This window comes from Chiloscyllium plagiosum, unplaced genomic scaffold, assembly GCF_037043375.1.
Source record: "Chiloscyllium plagiosum isolate Xiang-an unplaced genomic scaffold, Cpla_swu_hap1 HiC_scaffold_47, whole genome shotgun sequence".
NCBI lineage: Eukaryota > Metazoa > Chordata > Chondrichthyes > Orectolobiformes > Hemiscylliidae > Chiloscyllium > Chiloscyllium plagiosum.
In genome coordinates, this window is record NW_028270185.1 from 9,307,866 (window position 1) to 9,325,254 (window position 17,389).

Here is a 17,389-nt window from a genome sequence, read left to right on the forward strand (position 1 = left end):
TGCGATTGTTTCTCTGTCTCTCCCACTCCACATTAGAATCCCCACTGTGTGGAGACAGGCCCTTCGGCCCAACAAGTCCGCACCGAGCCTCTGAAGATTATCTCACCCAAACCCATTCCTCTACACTTACCCATTGCTCATGTATCTAACCTACACATCCCTGAATGCTATGGCCAATTCACCCTAACCTGCACATCTTTGGACTGTGGGAGGAAATCGGAGCACCGGGAGGAAACCCACACAGACACGGGGAGAATGTGCAAACTCCACACATTCAGACTTGAGCCCTCCAGTCCTGGCAGCATCTTGGTAAATCTCTTCTGAAACCTCTCCAAATTAATAATATCCTTCCTGTAACAACAGGGTGACTGGAGCTGGACACCGTATTCCATAAGAGGCCTCACCAACATCCTGCACAACCTCAACATGACATCCCAACTCCTAAACTCATCCAGTTCAATCCCAGCCTCTGACAGTTGCCAGAGGCTGGGATTGAACTGGATCCCTGCGCTGTGAGGCAGCAGTGCTAACTACTGGGCCACCGAAGTTTGCAAAAAAAAGAAATAGGGTTGTTTAGGCAGCATTTAGCACACTTGCTTTCATTGCCCTCACTCTTGAGTTTAGGAGTTGGGATGTCATATTGAGGTTGTACAGGATGTTGGTGAGGCCTCTTATGGAATACGGTGTCCAGCTCCAGTCACCCTGTTGTTATAGGAAGGATATTATTAATTTGGAGAGGGTTCAGAAGAGATTTACCAGGATGTTGCCGGGAATGGAGGGCTCAGGTTTGGAGGAGATAGGCTGGGACTTTTTTCCCCTGGAGTGTAGGAGGCCGAGGAGTGACGTCAGGAGGTTTATATCATCATCAAGAGGAGCATAGATAATGTGAACAGCAAATATCTTTTGCCAAAGGTAAGGGATTTCAAGACTCAGGGCACATTTTTAAAACGTAAGAGAAGAAAGATTTAAGAAGCACGTGAAGGGCAATTTTTTTTTTCACACAGAGAGTGGTTTGTGTGTGGAATGAACTTCCAGAGAAAGTGACAGACGCAGGAACAGTTACACTATTTAAAAAGACATTTGGATAAGTCCTTGAATAAAGAAATGTTGGGAGGGATATGGGCCAGGAGCAGGTAGATGGGACTAGTTTAGTTTGAGATTATGGTTGGCATGGACTGGTTGGACAGAGGGGTCTGTTTTCATGTTGCATGACTCTGACACCAAGTCCCACCTGCTCCAGACGTATTTTACAACATTTCTGAACAGAATGAGGATTAGCAAATATTCGTAACATTAGGGCTGCGCTGTTCTACAGAAATCAATGGCTTCTGCAGGCACACCATTTTAATCACGTGTTCCAATTTTAAAAATCGAGAAGCGTTTACGTACACACACACAATACAGGTAAAAGTACAATTGCGCGTCCATGTTTACTTTGCAAACATTTACCTCCAGTCATTAATCAAAACAGCAGAGCACTCAGAACGATCAGTCACTCTCCTTCTTTGTTTTATCATTTTACCAACAAACACCCTAGGAGGTTAAAGGTCACATGCATACACTGTACAACCAAGAATCACAGAGCAGAATCTCATAGGTGGTGATTAAATCTTTCACGTCTGCCTACTCACAGAATACTGAGACTCTTTAGAGATAAGACGGTGTCCATTACCCATTTCTTTATCTGCTAACCAAGAATGCAGTTATCAACATCTGGTTCCCCCCAATTAGCCACATGTACCTTGGTCAACTGCACTTTTAGTAGTACAGTGGTTAGCACTGTTGCCTCACAGCACCAGGCACCCAGGTTCGATTCCAGGCTCAGGCAACTGTCTGTGTGGAGTTTGCACATTCTCCCTGCATCTGCAGGAGTTTCCTCTGGGTGCTCCAATTCCCTCCAACCGTCCAAAGATGTGCAGCTTCTGCTAAACATTGCCCCGTAGTGTCCAGCGACGCGCAGGTTAGGAGGATTAGCCGTGGTTTAAAAAGCCCATGCAGGGTTACAGGATGCTCATCAGTGCAGACTCAATAGACCGAAATGTCCCTTTCTGCACCAATTCTATAGCCGGTGTTACCAGAAGCAATTGTGTTGCATTACAGATCAATCAGGGAGCCCAGGTTGCCATGGTAGCGTGCGTTTTTACAATCAGGTTGCAGGCTGGAGCCGTGGGATGGTGATGGGAGAAGCTCAAATGTTGTCTCCATCACAGGGTCAACCAGGAATCTCTCCCGCTTTTACCGCCTGCCACTGGCGTGTGCTGGAAAGATCCGATGCGATAGGAAATCCTCAGATTGGCTGCAAAATGACCACAGCCGCCTTAACCATCCAAGCCTGGAGCGGGACTTGAACCCTGAGAGCTAGCTCAGAAGCAGCTAGACACCGTACCACAAACGACTCAATATTTGAAAACTTCAAACAGACCTCTTTCCTGTAGCCTGGCATCTCTACAAGTCTCAACTCGGTTTTCCCAGCTTCCCTTTCATTCCCTTTCTTGTCCAAGCCTTGAAGCAGCTCAGTCTCCATTAGACTCAACGTTTGCTTCCCTTTTCAGGGACAGAAAGCCAAAAGTATGAGACAAGAGATCTCTCATCACTGTCCTAAAAGACATCACCTCCTTTTCTTCTCGATTCTCGGCCCCAAATTACTCATCAATTGCAGCCACAATTGTTTCAAAAGACTGTGAAGTCTTTGCATAACAAGATCCCAGTGAATTGATCTGTTCTGGGTGACAGCACTGGGGAGACACTGGTAAAACTTGGGAGTTGTCAGAATCTTCAAGGTCCACTGAAACTCGCAACCGTGTAACATCCAGGACCCCCAGCACCTTCCAACATTAGGAACTCAAAGACTTGAACCCCAGACTTGAACCTACAGAGTTCTGACTGAGAGGAGAGAGTGTGATGTCTAGGCTGAGGTGATATTAGTCCTGTGTGACTATTTCCTGTGTGACTATCTTCACTTCTGCTGGCAAACCAACAGGAGCAAGGGAAAGGCATTAAAACCCCAGCTTTAAATCAACATACCATCACTAAACAAAACCATAAATAAAACAAAGACTTATATTTACAAAGCACCTTTAGCTCAAGTTAACTGTGGCTCAGTGGGTAAGAACCCTCATCTCTAAGGTTCGAGTTCTGCTGTAGGACTTGACCAATAGACATCAATGCTGACCTTTCAGTCTATTCCTGATGGAATGCAGTACTTTCAGTACCCTGATACCAGGGCCTCAGCTGCACTTTTGAGTTGGACTGACATAATGCCATGGGATCTTTTAAAGAGCATTTGGAAGACTGTGTTCAATTCTGGTCTCCTTGCTGTAGGAAAGATGTTGTGAAACTTGAAAGGGTTCAGTAAAGATTTACAAGGATGTTGCCTGGGTTGGAGGGTTTGAGCTACAGGGAGAGGCTGAATAGGCTGGGGCTGTTTTCCCTGGAGTGTTGGAGGCTGAGGGGTGGCCTCACAGAGTTTTATAAAACCATATGAGGGGCACTGATAGGGTAAATAGCACAGTGTAGGGGAGTCCAAAACTAGGGGGCATAGGTTTAAGGAGAGAGGGGAAAGATTTAAAAGGGACCCAAGAGGCAACTTTTTCCACACAGAGGGTGGTGCGTGTATGGAATGAGCTGCCAGAGGAAGTGGTGGAGGCTGGTACAATTACAGCATTTAAAAGGCATCTGGATGGGTATACGAATAGGAAGGGTTTGGAGGGATATACGCCAAGGGATATGGCAAATGGGACTCAATTAGGTTAGGATATCTGGTTGGCATGGACGAGTTAGACCAAAGGGTCTGTTTCCGTGCTGTATAACTCTGGCTCTCTTTGGTTAAAAACAGAAAGAACTGCAGATGCTGTAAATCAGAAACAAAAACACAAATTGCTGGAAAAGCTCAGTAGGTCTGGCAGCATCCGTAGAGAGAAATCAAAGTTGATATTTCAGGTCGAGTGACCTTTCCTCGGAACTTTCCCAACAATGTGTTTCGGTGCATGGTATCACGGTCAATGTTTGCTCTTCTGTCAAAATTCACAAAAGAACAGAAATATTTGGTCATGACCATACTGCTGTTTGTGGGATCTTGCTGAGCGCAAGTTGGCTTCATACTTCTCCACATTGCTGCAACAACAACCACACTTCAAAACAAAATCAAAAAGGACAGGACATTGTTTTTTTTCTGCCTTTAATTTAAAACATTGAATGATTTTTAAGAAAGAGATAAATATGGTTCTTGGGGTTAAAGGGTAAAGGAGAAAGCTGGCACAGGGAACTGAGTCGGATGATCACCCATGGTTACAACAAATGGGGGAGCAGGCTTGAAGGGCCGAGTGGTCTACTTCTGCTCTTACTTTCTATGTTTAATAGAAGTAATTGCCTGGAAAATCACCGTCAGTAACTTCATAGGCTGAGCGCAGGTAGGATATGCTCACGTAAGTGTTGCAGCAGGAATAAAATGTTTTAATGATATTTGCTGAGAAATGACGCATCTCAGGGACCTTCCCTGACACCCTACAAAATAGAGCTGTGCACGCTTCAGTAACAAATGCTCCCTCTTTTGCAATTTTACATCTGAGAGACTGAGTGTAGCACACCCTTAATACTGCACTGGTAACGCCAAGACCAGATTGTACACTTAAGTGTCTGGAGCGAAACTTGAACCCGCTATCATTCAGAGGCAACACTGCTACGCACTGAGACAGAGCGGACACCAAGCAGTGTCTAAGGCAAGAGTTTAGATGTTATTGATCAGGTTTAATGAATCAAAATATTACAGTTATAGCCAGACAAGACTTTCTTGTCAAGTTAGAAATTGGTAAAAGAAGCCAATTGTGAACCAACAGACCCAATATTGATCTTTTTGGTTAGGAAGAGTCATCGTCATAAAGTCATCCAGCACAGAAACAGCCCCTTTGGCCCAACCAGTCTGTGCCGACCATAATCCCAAACTAAACTCGCCCCGCCCCAGCTGCCTGCTCCTGGCCATATCCGTCCAAACCTTTCCTATTCATTTACTTATCTAAATATCTTTTCAATGTTGGAACTGCACGCACACCCTACACTTCCTCAGGAAGTTCATTCCACAGGTGAACCACCCTCTGTGTGTACAAAAAAAAAGGCCCTCATGTCTTTTTCAAATCTCTCTCCTCTCACCTTAAAAATATGCCCCCTAGTTTTGAAATCCCCCATCCTAGGAAAGAGACACCTGCCATTCACCTTACACTGTACGTACCCCTTCAAGGTTTTATAAAGCTCCATAAAAGGTCACCACTCAACCTCCTACACTCCAGTCAAAAAAGTCTCAGTCTACCCAACCTTTCTTTATAACTCAAACATTCCATCCCCTGCAACATCCTGGTAAATCTCTGCTGAACCTTTTCCAGCTTAATAATGTCCTTCTTGTAACAGGGTGACCAGAACTGGACACAGTCCTCTAGCAGAGCCCTCAATGTCCTGTACAATCTCAACATGACAGCCCAACTCCTATACTCAAAAGGACTAAGCAATGGAGGAACGACTTTAAGATGGATTTATGTTTCAGTTGGATTCAGTCACACAATCAACATGGTACATCCAACGGGTGCCCAATGAGCAAGCTTCCTCTTCCAACGGGGCGCCCAATGAGCAAGCTTCCTCTTCCAACGGGGGCACCCAATGAGCAAGCTTCCTCTCTCCTGGGCACCCAATGAGCAACTTCCTTTCCCCTGGGCACCCAATGAGCAACTTCCTTTCCCCTGGGCGCCCAATGAGCAAGCTTCCTCTTCCCTGGGGTTAAAAGAATCCAACAAGGCACCGTGACGCTGGTTGAGGTGTAAATGCCCATAAAGACTGGCAGCAGTGAGAGGGGATGGACATTACTTAGCACTCGTGATTTTCAATCAAACCCAACAGCACCAAAAGAGCTAAAACTTTCAGTTTTAATACATTGACAATAATTTTCAGGGCTGGAATGGCACCTGTATACAGGGTCCCCCTCTGACCAATATTGCCTTCTGAACAGCCAAGAGATGCCCTTACAGACAGGGGCTTCAATCAGATCAATGCGCAGAAGATGTTTCTCCATTTTTGTTGGGTGGGGCAAGGTGGGGTCATTACAAGGCAGTTGTTAATGAATCCCAGCTGGGGAATTCCAGAGAAACAGATTCAGGGATTGCTTGTACAGATCCAAAGGGACCGACAAGACCGCCCTGAAGGAGGAGCCAATTACTGCAGATGCTGGGATCTTAGATTAGATTCGATTCCCTACAGTGTGGAAACAGGCCCTTCGGCCCAGCAAGTCCACACTGACCCTCTGAAGAGCAACCCACCCAGACCCATTTCCCTCTGACTAATGCATCTAACACGATGAGCAATTTAGCATGGCCGATCCACCATAACCTGCACATCTTTGGACTGTGGGAGGAAACCAGAGCACCCAAATGAAACCCACGCAGACACGGGGAGAATGTGCAAACTCCACACAGACAGTCACCCGAGGCTGGAATCGAACCTGGGACCCTGGTGCTGTGAGGCAGCAGTGCTAACCACTGAGCCACCGTGCTGCCCCTGTCTGTACTGAAAACAAATGCTGGAGATCACCGCATCCATGGAGAGACAGCAGGCTAATGTTTCAAGTCTAGGTGACCCTTTGTCGGAGCTGAAGTGAAGTGCAGAGGGGACAGCATTTACAATTCGGATTCTCACACTCCAATCACTTAATCTAAACTATCAACATCTTTTCTCCAACGGCATCCTACACCCACTACCCCCACCTTCCCAAACTAAAACAGAAATGCTCCCTCCACACTTCACTGCAGCTCTGACAAAGAGTCAGCTACCTGATGAAGGAGCGGTGCTCCAAAAGCTAGTACTTCCAAATATACCTGTTGGACTAGAACTTGGTGTTGTGTGATTTTTAACCTAGACTCAAAATGTTAGCTTACTCTCTCTCTCCATGGATGCTGTCAAAGGGTCACTGGACCCAAAACATTAATTCTGTTTCTCTCTCCACAGCTGCCACCTGACCTGTTGAGCTTTTCTAACTTTGTTTCTGATTTCCAGTATCCACAGTTCTTTGGTTTTTCTGACAAGACTGGTCAACATCTCATCAGAAAATTGACATTGGCAACAGTACAGCACATTCTATGCCCGTACGGCTTTGGCCTAGATTATGTGCTAAATAATCTTCGGACGAAACTCGGTCTCGTAGCCTCCTGACCCAGAGGCAGGAGCACTACCAACTGAGCTACAGCTGTGATCAGGGAGTTTCTCAGTTTAAATTCCCGGTCTTGCCCAGCCAGTTTCACCCGATGAGAAAACGTTTTGCAAAAAGCTGACAATACTTCAGAAAGTTTTACAGATATTTTAAGGCAGGTTGAGGGAGCTCTGCGCAGACCGGTTTTATGTTACAGACTTAAAAATGGGAAAACATACAGCTTCCAATCAAAGAGGATGATGTGGCGCTTTTTTCTTTTTTAAAAAAAAAGTATTGCGAGGATTCTGTTGTCAAGTCACACTCTGCAAGGTTCCCACATTTAAGTGGTGATTGTGGGGAGGGTGCTAGACACCTCTGCTCTGTGGGTGGGTATGCACTTTTGCTCAGTGACTTGACTTTCGATTGGTTTTCCAACCAGGATCAAGGGGAACATGAGGCAACCATGGCTCACAAGAGAAGTCAGGGACAGCATAAAAGTAAGAGAAAGAGCACACAATGTGGTAAAGATTAGTGGGAATCCTTTAAAAACCACCAGAGGCTAACTAAAGAAAGCAATAAAGGAGTGGGGGAGGGGGGATAAAATATGAGTAGAAGCTAGCGAGCAATATAAACTAATATTACAAGAGATTCTTTTAGATATGTATCTAACTAAAAAGGTAGGGACAAGAGTGCATATTGCAGCATTGCAAAATGAGCCTGGAGATGGACCTATATACTTAATGGTAAGGTCCTGGGGAGTTTTGCTGAACAAAGAGATCTTGGAATGCAGGTTCATAGCTCCTTGAAAGTGGAGTTGCAGGTAGATAGGATAGTGAAGGCCGCGTTTGGTATGCTTTCTTTTATTGGTCAGAGTATTGAGTACAGGAGTTGGGAGATCATGTTGCTGCTGTACAGGACATTGGTCAGGCCCACTGTTGGAATATTGCGTGCAATTCTGGTCTCCTTCCTATCGGAAAGATGTTGTGAAACTTGAAAGGGTTCAGAAAAGATTTACAAGGATGTTGCCAGGGTTGGAGAGTTTGAGCTATAGGGAGAGGCTGAACAGGCTGGGGCTGTTTTCCCTGGAGTGTCAGAGGCTGAGGAGTGACTTTATAGAGGTTTACAAAAATTATGAGGGGCATGGATAGGATAAATAGACAAAGTCTTTTCCCTGGGGTTGGGGAGTCCAGAACTAGAGGGCATAGGTTTAGGGTGAGACGGCAACGATATAAAGGGGCAACTTTTTCACACAGAGGGTGGTACGTGTATGGAATGAGGTGCCAGAGGATGTGGTGGAGGCTGGTACAATTGCAACATTTAAGAGGCATTTGGATGGGTATATGAACATGAAGGGTTTGGAGGGATATGGGCTGGGTGCTGGCAGGTGGGACTAGATTGGGTTGGGATATCTGGTCAGCATGGACGGGTTGGACCGAAGGGTCTGTTTCCATGCTGTACATCTCTATGATTCTATGTAGTAATGGGGAGCAAAGAGATGGCAGAGGAAATGAACAGGTACTTTGCATCAGTTTTCACAGTGGAAGACACTAGCAGCATACCAGAACTCCAAGACAGAGCCTCACCACTAAAGAGGTCAGAAGTCTGAAGGTGGATAAATTACCTGAACCGGATGGACTACAGCCCAGGGGTGAGAGAGCAGGAGACGTAGAGATGAGGAGTCATTGGTGGTGATTTTTCAGGAATCATTCTAGTCTGGGAGAGTCCCAGAGGACTGGAAATGGCTTATGTAAACCCCCTGTTTAATAAAAGGAGAGAGGCAGAAGACAGGAAACCATAGGCTGGTTAGCCTGACCCTCGGACGTTGGGAAGATTTTACAGTCCATTATTAAAAGGATGAGATTGCAGAGTACTTGGAAGTTAAATAGGGTTGAGTCAGCAAGGGTCATGGCTGACAAATCAGTTAGAATCCTTTGAAGTGATAACAAGCGAGTTAGATTAAAGACAGCCCAATGGAAGCAATCCATTTGCATTTCCAAAAGGCCTTTGCCAAGGCGCTGCACAGGAGGCAGCTAAATAAGAGAAGAGCCCATGGTGTTAGGAGCAAGGTACTGACATGGATAGAGGATTGGCTGACTGGCAGAAGACAGGGATAAACAGGATGGCAGCCTGTGATTAATGGGGTTCCACAGAGATCAGTGTTGAGATCACAACTCATGATCTAGATGAAGGAACTGAAGGCATTGTTGCTGTGTTTGCAGATACGTGGAGGGACAGGTAGCATTGAGGACGTAGGAAGGCTACAGAAGGACTTGGAGAGGCCAGGAGTGTGGGCAAAATAGCAGGAAATGGAATACAACATGGGTAGGTGAGAGGTTATGCACATGCACCTTTGTAGGAAGCAGCAGCTTAGACTAAATCCTAAAGGGGTAAGGCTTCAGAAATCTGAAGCACAAAGTGACTTGGGAGTCACAGTTAACATGCAGGTTCAGTTGGCAGTTAGGAAGGCAAATGTAATGTTACCAATCATTTCAACAAGGTTAGATTACAAGAGCAGAAATGTACACCTGAGGCTGCAAAAGGCTTTGGTCAGATTACATTTGGAATATTGTGAGCAGTTTTGGGCCCCGTAACTGCAGAAGGGATATGCTAGTGTTGAGGGGAATCAGAACAGGTTGACAAGAACGATCCTGACAACGAAAGGCTTGTCAATATGAAGAGTGGGTCTGAACTCAACGGAGTTCAGAAGGATGAAGGGGACCTCATTGAAACTTACAGAATACTGAGGGACTTGGATAGAGCAGACAAGGGGGAAGAGGTTTCCACCAGTAGGGGAGACTAGGACCAGAGGGCACAGCCTCAGAGTGAAGGGACAACCCTTTCAAACTGAGATTAGGAGGAAATTTTTCAGCCGGAGGGTGGGGAATCTATGAAACTTATTGCCGCAGAGGGCTGTGGGGGCCAAGTCATTGAGTGTATTGAAGAGAGAGATAGATAGGCTCTTGATTTGTAAGCGGATCAAAGGTTACAGGGAGAAGGCAGAACCGGGTTGAGAAACACACGATCAAATGGAGGAGCAGACTCAATGGGCTGAATGGCCTAATTCTGCTCCTTTATCTTTTGGTCTTAGGACTCCGTCATATTAGTGCGGACGTTGTGCACAACATCTTGATTGATTCCTGGGTGAGAGGCTACGTCGCTGCATCTGAAAATGACAGCAGGTACATCCAACCCATGAAGGAGAGAATATCTCTCTTTCCCTCCTTTCTGAGAGTGGAACCCCCCCCCCCGCCCCAGAAAGTTACACTCCCTTATTGTCCTTTTAAGAAGGGAATTTGCAAAGGGTGAGAAGGTGTGGAGAGGAGAGCTAATAAAAAGAAATCTTCAGATACACTGAAAGTATGAATCCTCAACTTGTAATGAACTGATGCTTCCACAACTTCACGTGCTCCAACAAGTCAACAGCCGGGAGGGAACCGAAGGAAAATATTGCCGTTGTCACTAGGAATCGGGAACTGGTGCCAGGACTGTACTTCACCTGACTTTTTTCTTCCTTTCCCACTTGTAGTATTTGCATATTGTCTTGTCTTCATGGGTGTGTTATACATAGGGTTTGTTTTCCAATTACAAAGTAGAGTTTTGGTTATAGAGAATTAAGTTAGTGCATCTTTTCTGCAAATTGTTGCAAATTATCCATTTGCAACAAATATCTGTTTTATTGTCAATTACAGCAACCTATTGAGCACTTTCTGTTAACCTGGGTTTAGCAATCAGGTAACTGAGGGACCTTCGATAAATTGATGAAATCTCTTCATGTTTACCAATAATTCTAGGAACAGTGAGACTGATTCAAGTGTTGTGCTCTTCTTCCTTCATAAAGGATAAAGTTAAAAATCACACAACCCCAGGTTATAGTCCAACAGGTTTATTTGGAAGCACTAGCTTTCGGAGTGCTGCTCCTTCATCAAGTAACTCATGGAGTAGGATCACAAGACACAGAATTTATAGCAAAACCTCACAATGTCATGCAGTTAAAACGATACATTGAACAATTTAATTGCATGATACTGATCCTTTGCTATAAATTCTCAACATCATGCAGTTAAATCATTCAATATATGATCCTGCCTCACTAGTTATCTGATGAAGAAGCAGCGCTCTGAACGCGAGTGCTTCCAAATAAACCTGTTAGACTATAATCTGCTTTTGTGAGATTTTTAACTTTGTCCATCCCAGTCCAACCCCCACTTCATAAGGTTACACAGCACCATATAACCTGGATGAAGATACAAATCTTCCAGAACACAATGCAAATTTCACTAGTACTCAAAAAAACACTTTCCTCTTCCTCCTCTGTCGTCCCCAAATAATTTCAAGGGGCATTTAATACAAATCTTAAAATTGCAACTACAAATGACTCAGACAGGTTGGTAGAGGGATTTGAGCTCATTCCCCCTCCTCTTCTTGCTCCACACCCTCTTGAACTTGAACCACGTCTTTGTTTGAAAGATGGAACAGAATGGTTAACAGCTGACGGTGAAAGCAGAGCATTGCTGCTCATGAGCAACAATCTAGCTCTGAGATGGTTATAATTATCGTACCTCACATTTAATAAGCTCTCGTCTTCCTCCCTAGCAGGGATAACTCAAGAAATGGAAACAGACTGAAAGTCCCAGATCAGAACTCTGATAAGTTCAGGAAGATCAGCCACTGCAGAATCAATCATTAGCTTCCCCCAGACCATGCTCCTGATAGGTATCCAGTGTGAGAGCTAACAGAAAAGGAGTAAGTTGAGGTTGGATAAGGATACACAAGGGGCCAACACAATGGCTCAGTGGTTAGCACAGCTCCCTCACAGTGCCAGGGACCTGGGTTCGATTCCACCCTTGGGCCACCGACTGTGTGGAGTTTCCCTGTTCTCCCCGTGTCTGCACATATGTTTTCCCAGGGTGTTCCAGTTTCAATGTTGTGCCGACCCTTTATCCTACTCTCGGATCAGACTAACCTACGTACCCTTCATTATACTATCGTCCAGGTGCCTATCCAAGAGTCACTTAAACGTCCCTAATGTATCTGACTCTACTCCCACTGCTGGCAGTGCATTCCACACACCCACCACTCTCTGTGTAAAGAGCCAACCTCTGACATCTCCCCTAAACCTTCCTCCAATCACCTTAAAATTATGTCCCCTCAGGATAGACACTTCTGCCCTGGGAAAAAGTCTCTGGCTATCCACTCTATCTATGCCTCTCATCATCTTGTACACCTCTATCAAATCACCTCTTATCCTTCTTCACTCCAATGAGAAAAACCCTAGCACCCTCAGCCTTCCTTCATAAGACATGCCCTCCAGTCCAGGCAGTACCCTGGTAAACCTCCTCTGCACCCTCTCTAAAGCTTCCACATCCTTTCTGTAATGTGACGACCAGAACTGAATACAGTATTCCAAGTGTCGTCTAACCAGAGCTCAAGGGCTGCAGCATAACCTCACAGCTCAACTCAATCCCCCTGCTAATGAAAGCCAACACATATTTCGCCTTCATATCAACTTGGGTGACAACTTAGAGGGATCTATGGACACGGACCCCAAGATCCCTCTGTTCCTCCACATTGCCAAGAATCCTGCCTTTAACCCTGTATTCTGCATTCAAATTCGACCTTCCAAAGTGAATCACTCCATCTGCCACTTATCAGCCCAGTTCTGCCTCCTGTCAATGTCCCGTTGCAACCCACAACAGCTCTCCACAGTATCCACAACTCCACCACCCTTTGTATCACGGGCAAACTTACTAATTCACCCTTCCACTTCCTCATCCAAGTCATTTATAAAAGTCAAAGAGCAAAAGGTCCCACAACCAATCCCGACCGAACACCACTGGTCACTGAGCTCCAGCTGAATACTTTCCATCTACCACCACCATCTGTCTTCTATGGGCCAGCCAATTCCTCCCACAGTCCAAAGATGTGCAGGTTAGGGTGGATTGGACATGCTAAATTACCCCTTTGTGACCAACGGTGCGCAGGATCAGTGGATTAGGCATGGGAAATGTTGGGTTATGGGGATAGGTTGGGGACGGCTGGTGTTTGGGTCTCAGTGGGATGCGTTTTGGAGGATAAGTGCAGACTCGATGGGCCAAATAGCCCCTTTCTGAATTGTAAGGATTCTGTTCTATGATTTGTGCTTGCGATAGGCTTGAGTGGCAGCTGTGGGTCAATGAGGAGTGTTCTTGCCTCAGTCAGAAGTTCATCGGTTCAAGTCCCACTCTAGAGGCTCAAATACTTTGCAAGCATATAATCTCGACAAAAAGCTTGGAGTGCTGTACTGAAGGAGTGCTGCACTGATGCTCCAGGGAAAACAGCCCCAGCCTGTTCAGCCTCTCCCTGTAGCTCAGATCCTCCAACCCTGGCAACATCCTTGTAAATCTTTTCTGAACCCTTTCAAGTTTCACAACATCTTTCCGATAGGAAGGAGACCAGAATTGCACACAATATTCCAACAGTGGCCTAACCAATTTCCTGTACAGCCGCAGCATGACCTCCCAACTCCTGTACTCAATACCCTGACCAATAAAGGAAAGCATACCAAACGCCTTCTTCACTATCCTATCTACCTGCGACTCCATTTCAAGGGGCTACGAACCTGCATTCCAAGGTCTCTTTGTTCAGCAACACTCCCTAGGACCTTACCATTAAATGTATAAGTCCTGCTAAGATTTGCTTTCCCAAAATGCAGCACCTCACATTTATCTGAATTAAACTCCATCTGCCATTTCTCAGCCCATTGGCCCATCTGGGCAAGATCCTGTTGTAATCTGAGGTAACCCTCTTCACTGTCCATTACACCTCCAATTTTGGCGTCATCTGCTAACTTACTAACTGTACCGCTTATGCTCACATACAAATCATTTATGTAAATGACAAAAAGTAGGGGTAAATAGGCAAAGTCTTTTCCCTGGGGTCAGGGAGTCCAGAACTAGAGGGCATAGGTTTAGGGTGAGAGGTGAAAGATATAAAAGAGACCTAAGGGGCAACTTTTTCACACAGAGGGTGGTACGTGTATGGAATGAGCTGCCAGAAGATGTGGTGGAGGCTGGTACAATTGCAACATTTAAGAGGCATTTGGATGGGTATATGAATAGGAAGGGTTTGGAGGGATATGGGCCAGGTGCTGGCAGGTGGGATTAGATTGGGTTGGGATATCTGGTTGGCATGGACGGGTTGGACCGAAGGGTCTGTTTCCATGCTGTACATCTCTATGACTCTATGTGCCATCTTTCAGACAAGATGCTTTTCGGAGGCTTCACCTGCTCTGTCATGTGACTGTCCTCAAACTCCTGATGATAAATTATGAATGGGGCCAAGCTCGCCCCCCACCACCATGTCCAGGCACGGCCTGGGGGTTGGTTGGCTCAGTTGGCTAACTCTAACCATAAAGTGATGCCAATAGCATAGGTTCAATTCCTGCATCACCATGAGGTCTCCTTCCAAACTCTCCCCTTGGAGGTGTGGGGACCCTCATGTTAAACCACCACCAGTTTCCTCTCTTTGGCTCTCTGTCTAACCAGAGATCAACCCTCCCCCTCAAATCATCTGCACCAAAAAATATCAACTGGCTATCTGCCTTGCAGCTGTTAGTGGGACTGAGATGGAGGAGAAGTCTGCACCCAGAGACTGGGGAGCCTGTGTAATTCTCTGCCACAGAAGGTGTTTGAGACCAAAACATTGAAAGTTTTCCAGAAGGGGATATGGAGAGTTCTGAGGGCTGAAGGGGGGAGGGGGAAGCGGGAGCAGGGGGGCTGAGTTGGATGATCAGCCAGTGACCATATTATATTTGGGGGGAGGAAAGCAGGCTGGAGGGGCCGAATGACCTTCACCTGCTCCTATTTCCTACGAAACTTTTTCTAGTGTCTGCACAGGCAGAGTTTAATCAATGGCAGCGTGGGAAAACTCATTTCCTTTCTGCTTTTTTTTTGGTTGGTGAAGTTTTCTGAGAGCACGGTTTCAGTGTGTAGTTTCTGTACCAGGAACAGGGCTGTGTGCTGAAGTTTTTTACAAGATGGGCGGGAACCGACTACTGATCAATTTCATCTCTGGAACGTGAGCTTCCAGACTTCAACTCGTGGGGATCCATCAAAACTTACTTCTGACCTGGCCCACCTCCAGACAATTCAGAATTAACCTCGACATTAACTTAACGAGGAGGTTTTTGATTTTGTTTTTAAAAGCTGCCATTCCTATCCAAAAGCCCACTCTGAAAATGTAAGAGACGAACCGAGAGTGAAAGTGCATTGGCCAAATGAACTAAACAAACAGGTTTCTTGAGGACAGATGTTTCTCACCGAGATACACAACCGTGAAACAGCTGGAACAAACTCCCCCCCCGCCCATCTCAAATCCTGTTTCACGCTCAAAAAACTTGCACAAACATGATTAAACCCAGCCACCAAGTCGGGGGGGGGGGGGGGCAAAATATATTGCTTTAAAATATATTTGGAACGATTAAGAGATACAAGCATTCAATGTGACACTCTTGTTTAGCTCCGAGACAGCAAACGATTGAAAATCACCAGATAGACATTTCTAAACAATACGATGGGGGGGGGGGTTGACAGGCTTCCACGCTGTACGGAGGTACAGCAAGATCCCACAACCGCAATCAAACTCAAATTGTCAGTGGCACACACACAAAATGAAACAAAAAAAAATCTCTCTTATAAATTTCCAAAGTTGCATTTAGATGAGGTCTGTTTGGTTTCATGTGTAGCAATTGCACGTTCGATTCTTACTTTCTGATCCACGATGGAACAGGCAAGTTCCTTGACTCTCGCTAAGGTGCTGTCGCCACTAGTCGGTAGCAGGACGGATTCCCGGGTCAGTCCTATCTGGATGATGAACGAGGTACCCACGCAGCCGGGCGGGCAAGGGCTAGCGACCCCCTGTCCCAGGCAAGGAGCTGGGCTACTGGGGCAGGCAACAGACACAGAACTCATCACCTGCCCCTCCGGTGCAAGGCGACTCAGGGAGACAGGCAGGGGAGCGATGGGGCAACAGAGATTGAAAGTGGTGCTGGAGAGAGAGAGCAAAAGATCCCTTCGAAAATAAAAAAAAACTCCAGCAGCAGCCTCAACACAAACTTGTTCCAATGCCAACAATGAGTGGACTCACTCTGTTTTGATAGTTTAAACCCACAAAATGGCGTCAAATATAAAAAAACAGGAAACACCCTACCCTCGCTGACTCCTTCAATAACTTATTAGTCTATTGTGCGGCGAGAGAGGGAGAAGGAGGGGACTCAGAGTTTGACAGGCAGCGCTGGAACTAATCATAAACTTTGTTAGCGTCCAGCAAGAGGAGGATCCACACACTCTGTGCGAGCGAATGAGGGCTGGGGGGGTGAAAATTCAGCTCCCGGTCCTCACAGACACCAGGGATTGTGACTTTTCCCAACTAACTACACAACAAAACTTGTCTTTAATCTGGCGGATGGTTCCTCTAACTTGATAACTTTTAGTGTCAAAGTAACTCCCCTTTCCCTCAGAAACCAGGGAGCAGGTTTTGATTTTCTTTCTGAGGAGGGGTCAATGGACCTGAAACGTTCACTCTGATTTCTCTGCTGCCAGACACACTGAGCTTTTCCAGCAATTTCAGGTTTTGTTACTGATTTCCAGCACTTCTTTCGGTTTTGAATTGTGTTTTTCCTTTTGATTTTTCCTGGGATAGGGGCATAGCCAGCAATTGTCACTCAGTCCTAATTGTCCCCTGAACTGAGTGGCTACTTAGGGTCATTTCACGGGGCAATTAAGGGTCAACCACATTGCTGTGGGTCCAGAGTCACGTGTAGGCCAGACTGAGTAAGGATTTCCTTCTCTAGAGGGTATTATTGAGCCAGACCGTTTTTATTAAACAACCAAACTCTGGTTTGGGGATTGGTAGAGAGATTGAGTTTCAGAGCCATGTTGCAGCTGTACAAAACTCTGGTGCGGCTGCACTTGGAGTATTGAGTGCAGTTCTGGTCACCGCATTATAGGAAGGATGTGGAAGCTTTGGAAAGGGTGCAGAGGAGATTTACCAGGATGTTGCCGGGTATGGACGTAAGGTCTTATGAGGAAAGGCTGAGGGATTTGGGTCTGTTTTCATTAGAAGAGCAGTAATTTCCTTATATTTGAGGATTTTTTTTTAACAACAATTAATGATTCTTGTCACAGTCACCATAACTAACTATAGCTTTTAATTTCGTAATGGTTACTTAATAGAGACATATAAGAT

General features: G+C 45.7%; 1 protein-coding gene across 1 annotated transcript in view; it reads right to left on the reverse strand.

Moving 5' to 3' along the window:
• Positions 1 to 16,362, reverse strand: part of prkd2 (protein kinase D2) — a 121,749-nt gene extending 105,387 nt beyond the window's left edge. The window contains exon 1 of the mRNA XM_043680868.2: positions 15,910 to 16,362. Coding sequence (XP_043536803.2) covers positions 15,910 to 16,113 — 204 coding nt within the window. The 5' untranslated portion in view covers positions 16,114 to 16,362. The remainder of the gene's footprint in view (positions 1 to 15,909) is intronic.
• Between the last annotated feature and the right edge of the window lie 1,027 nt (positions 16,363 to 17,389).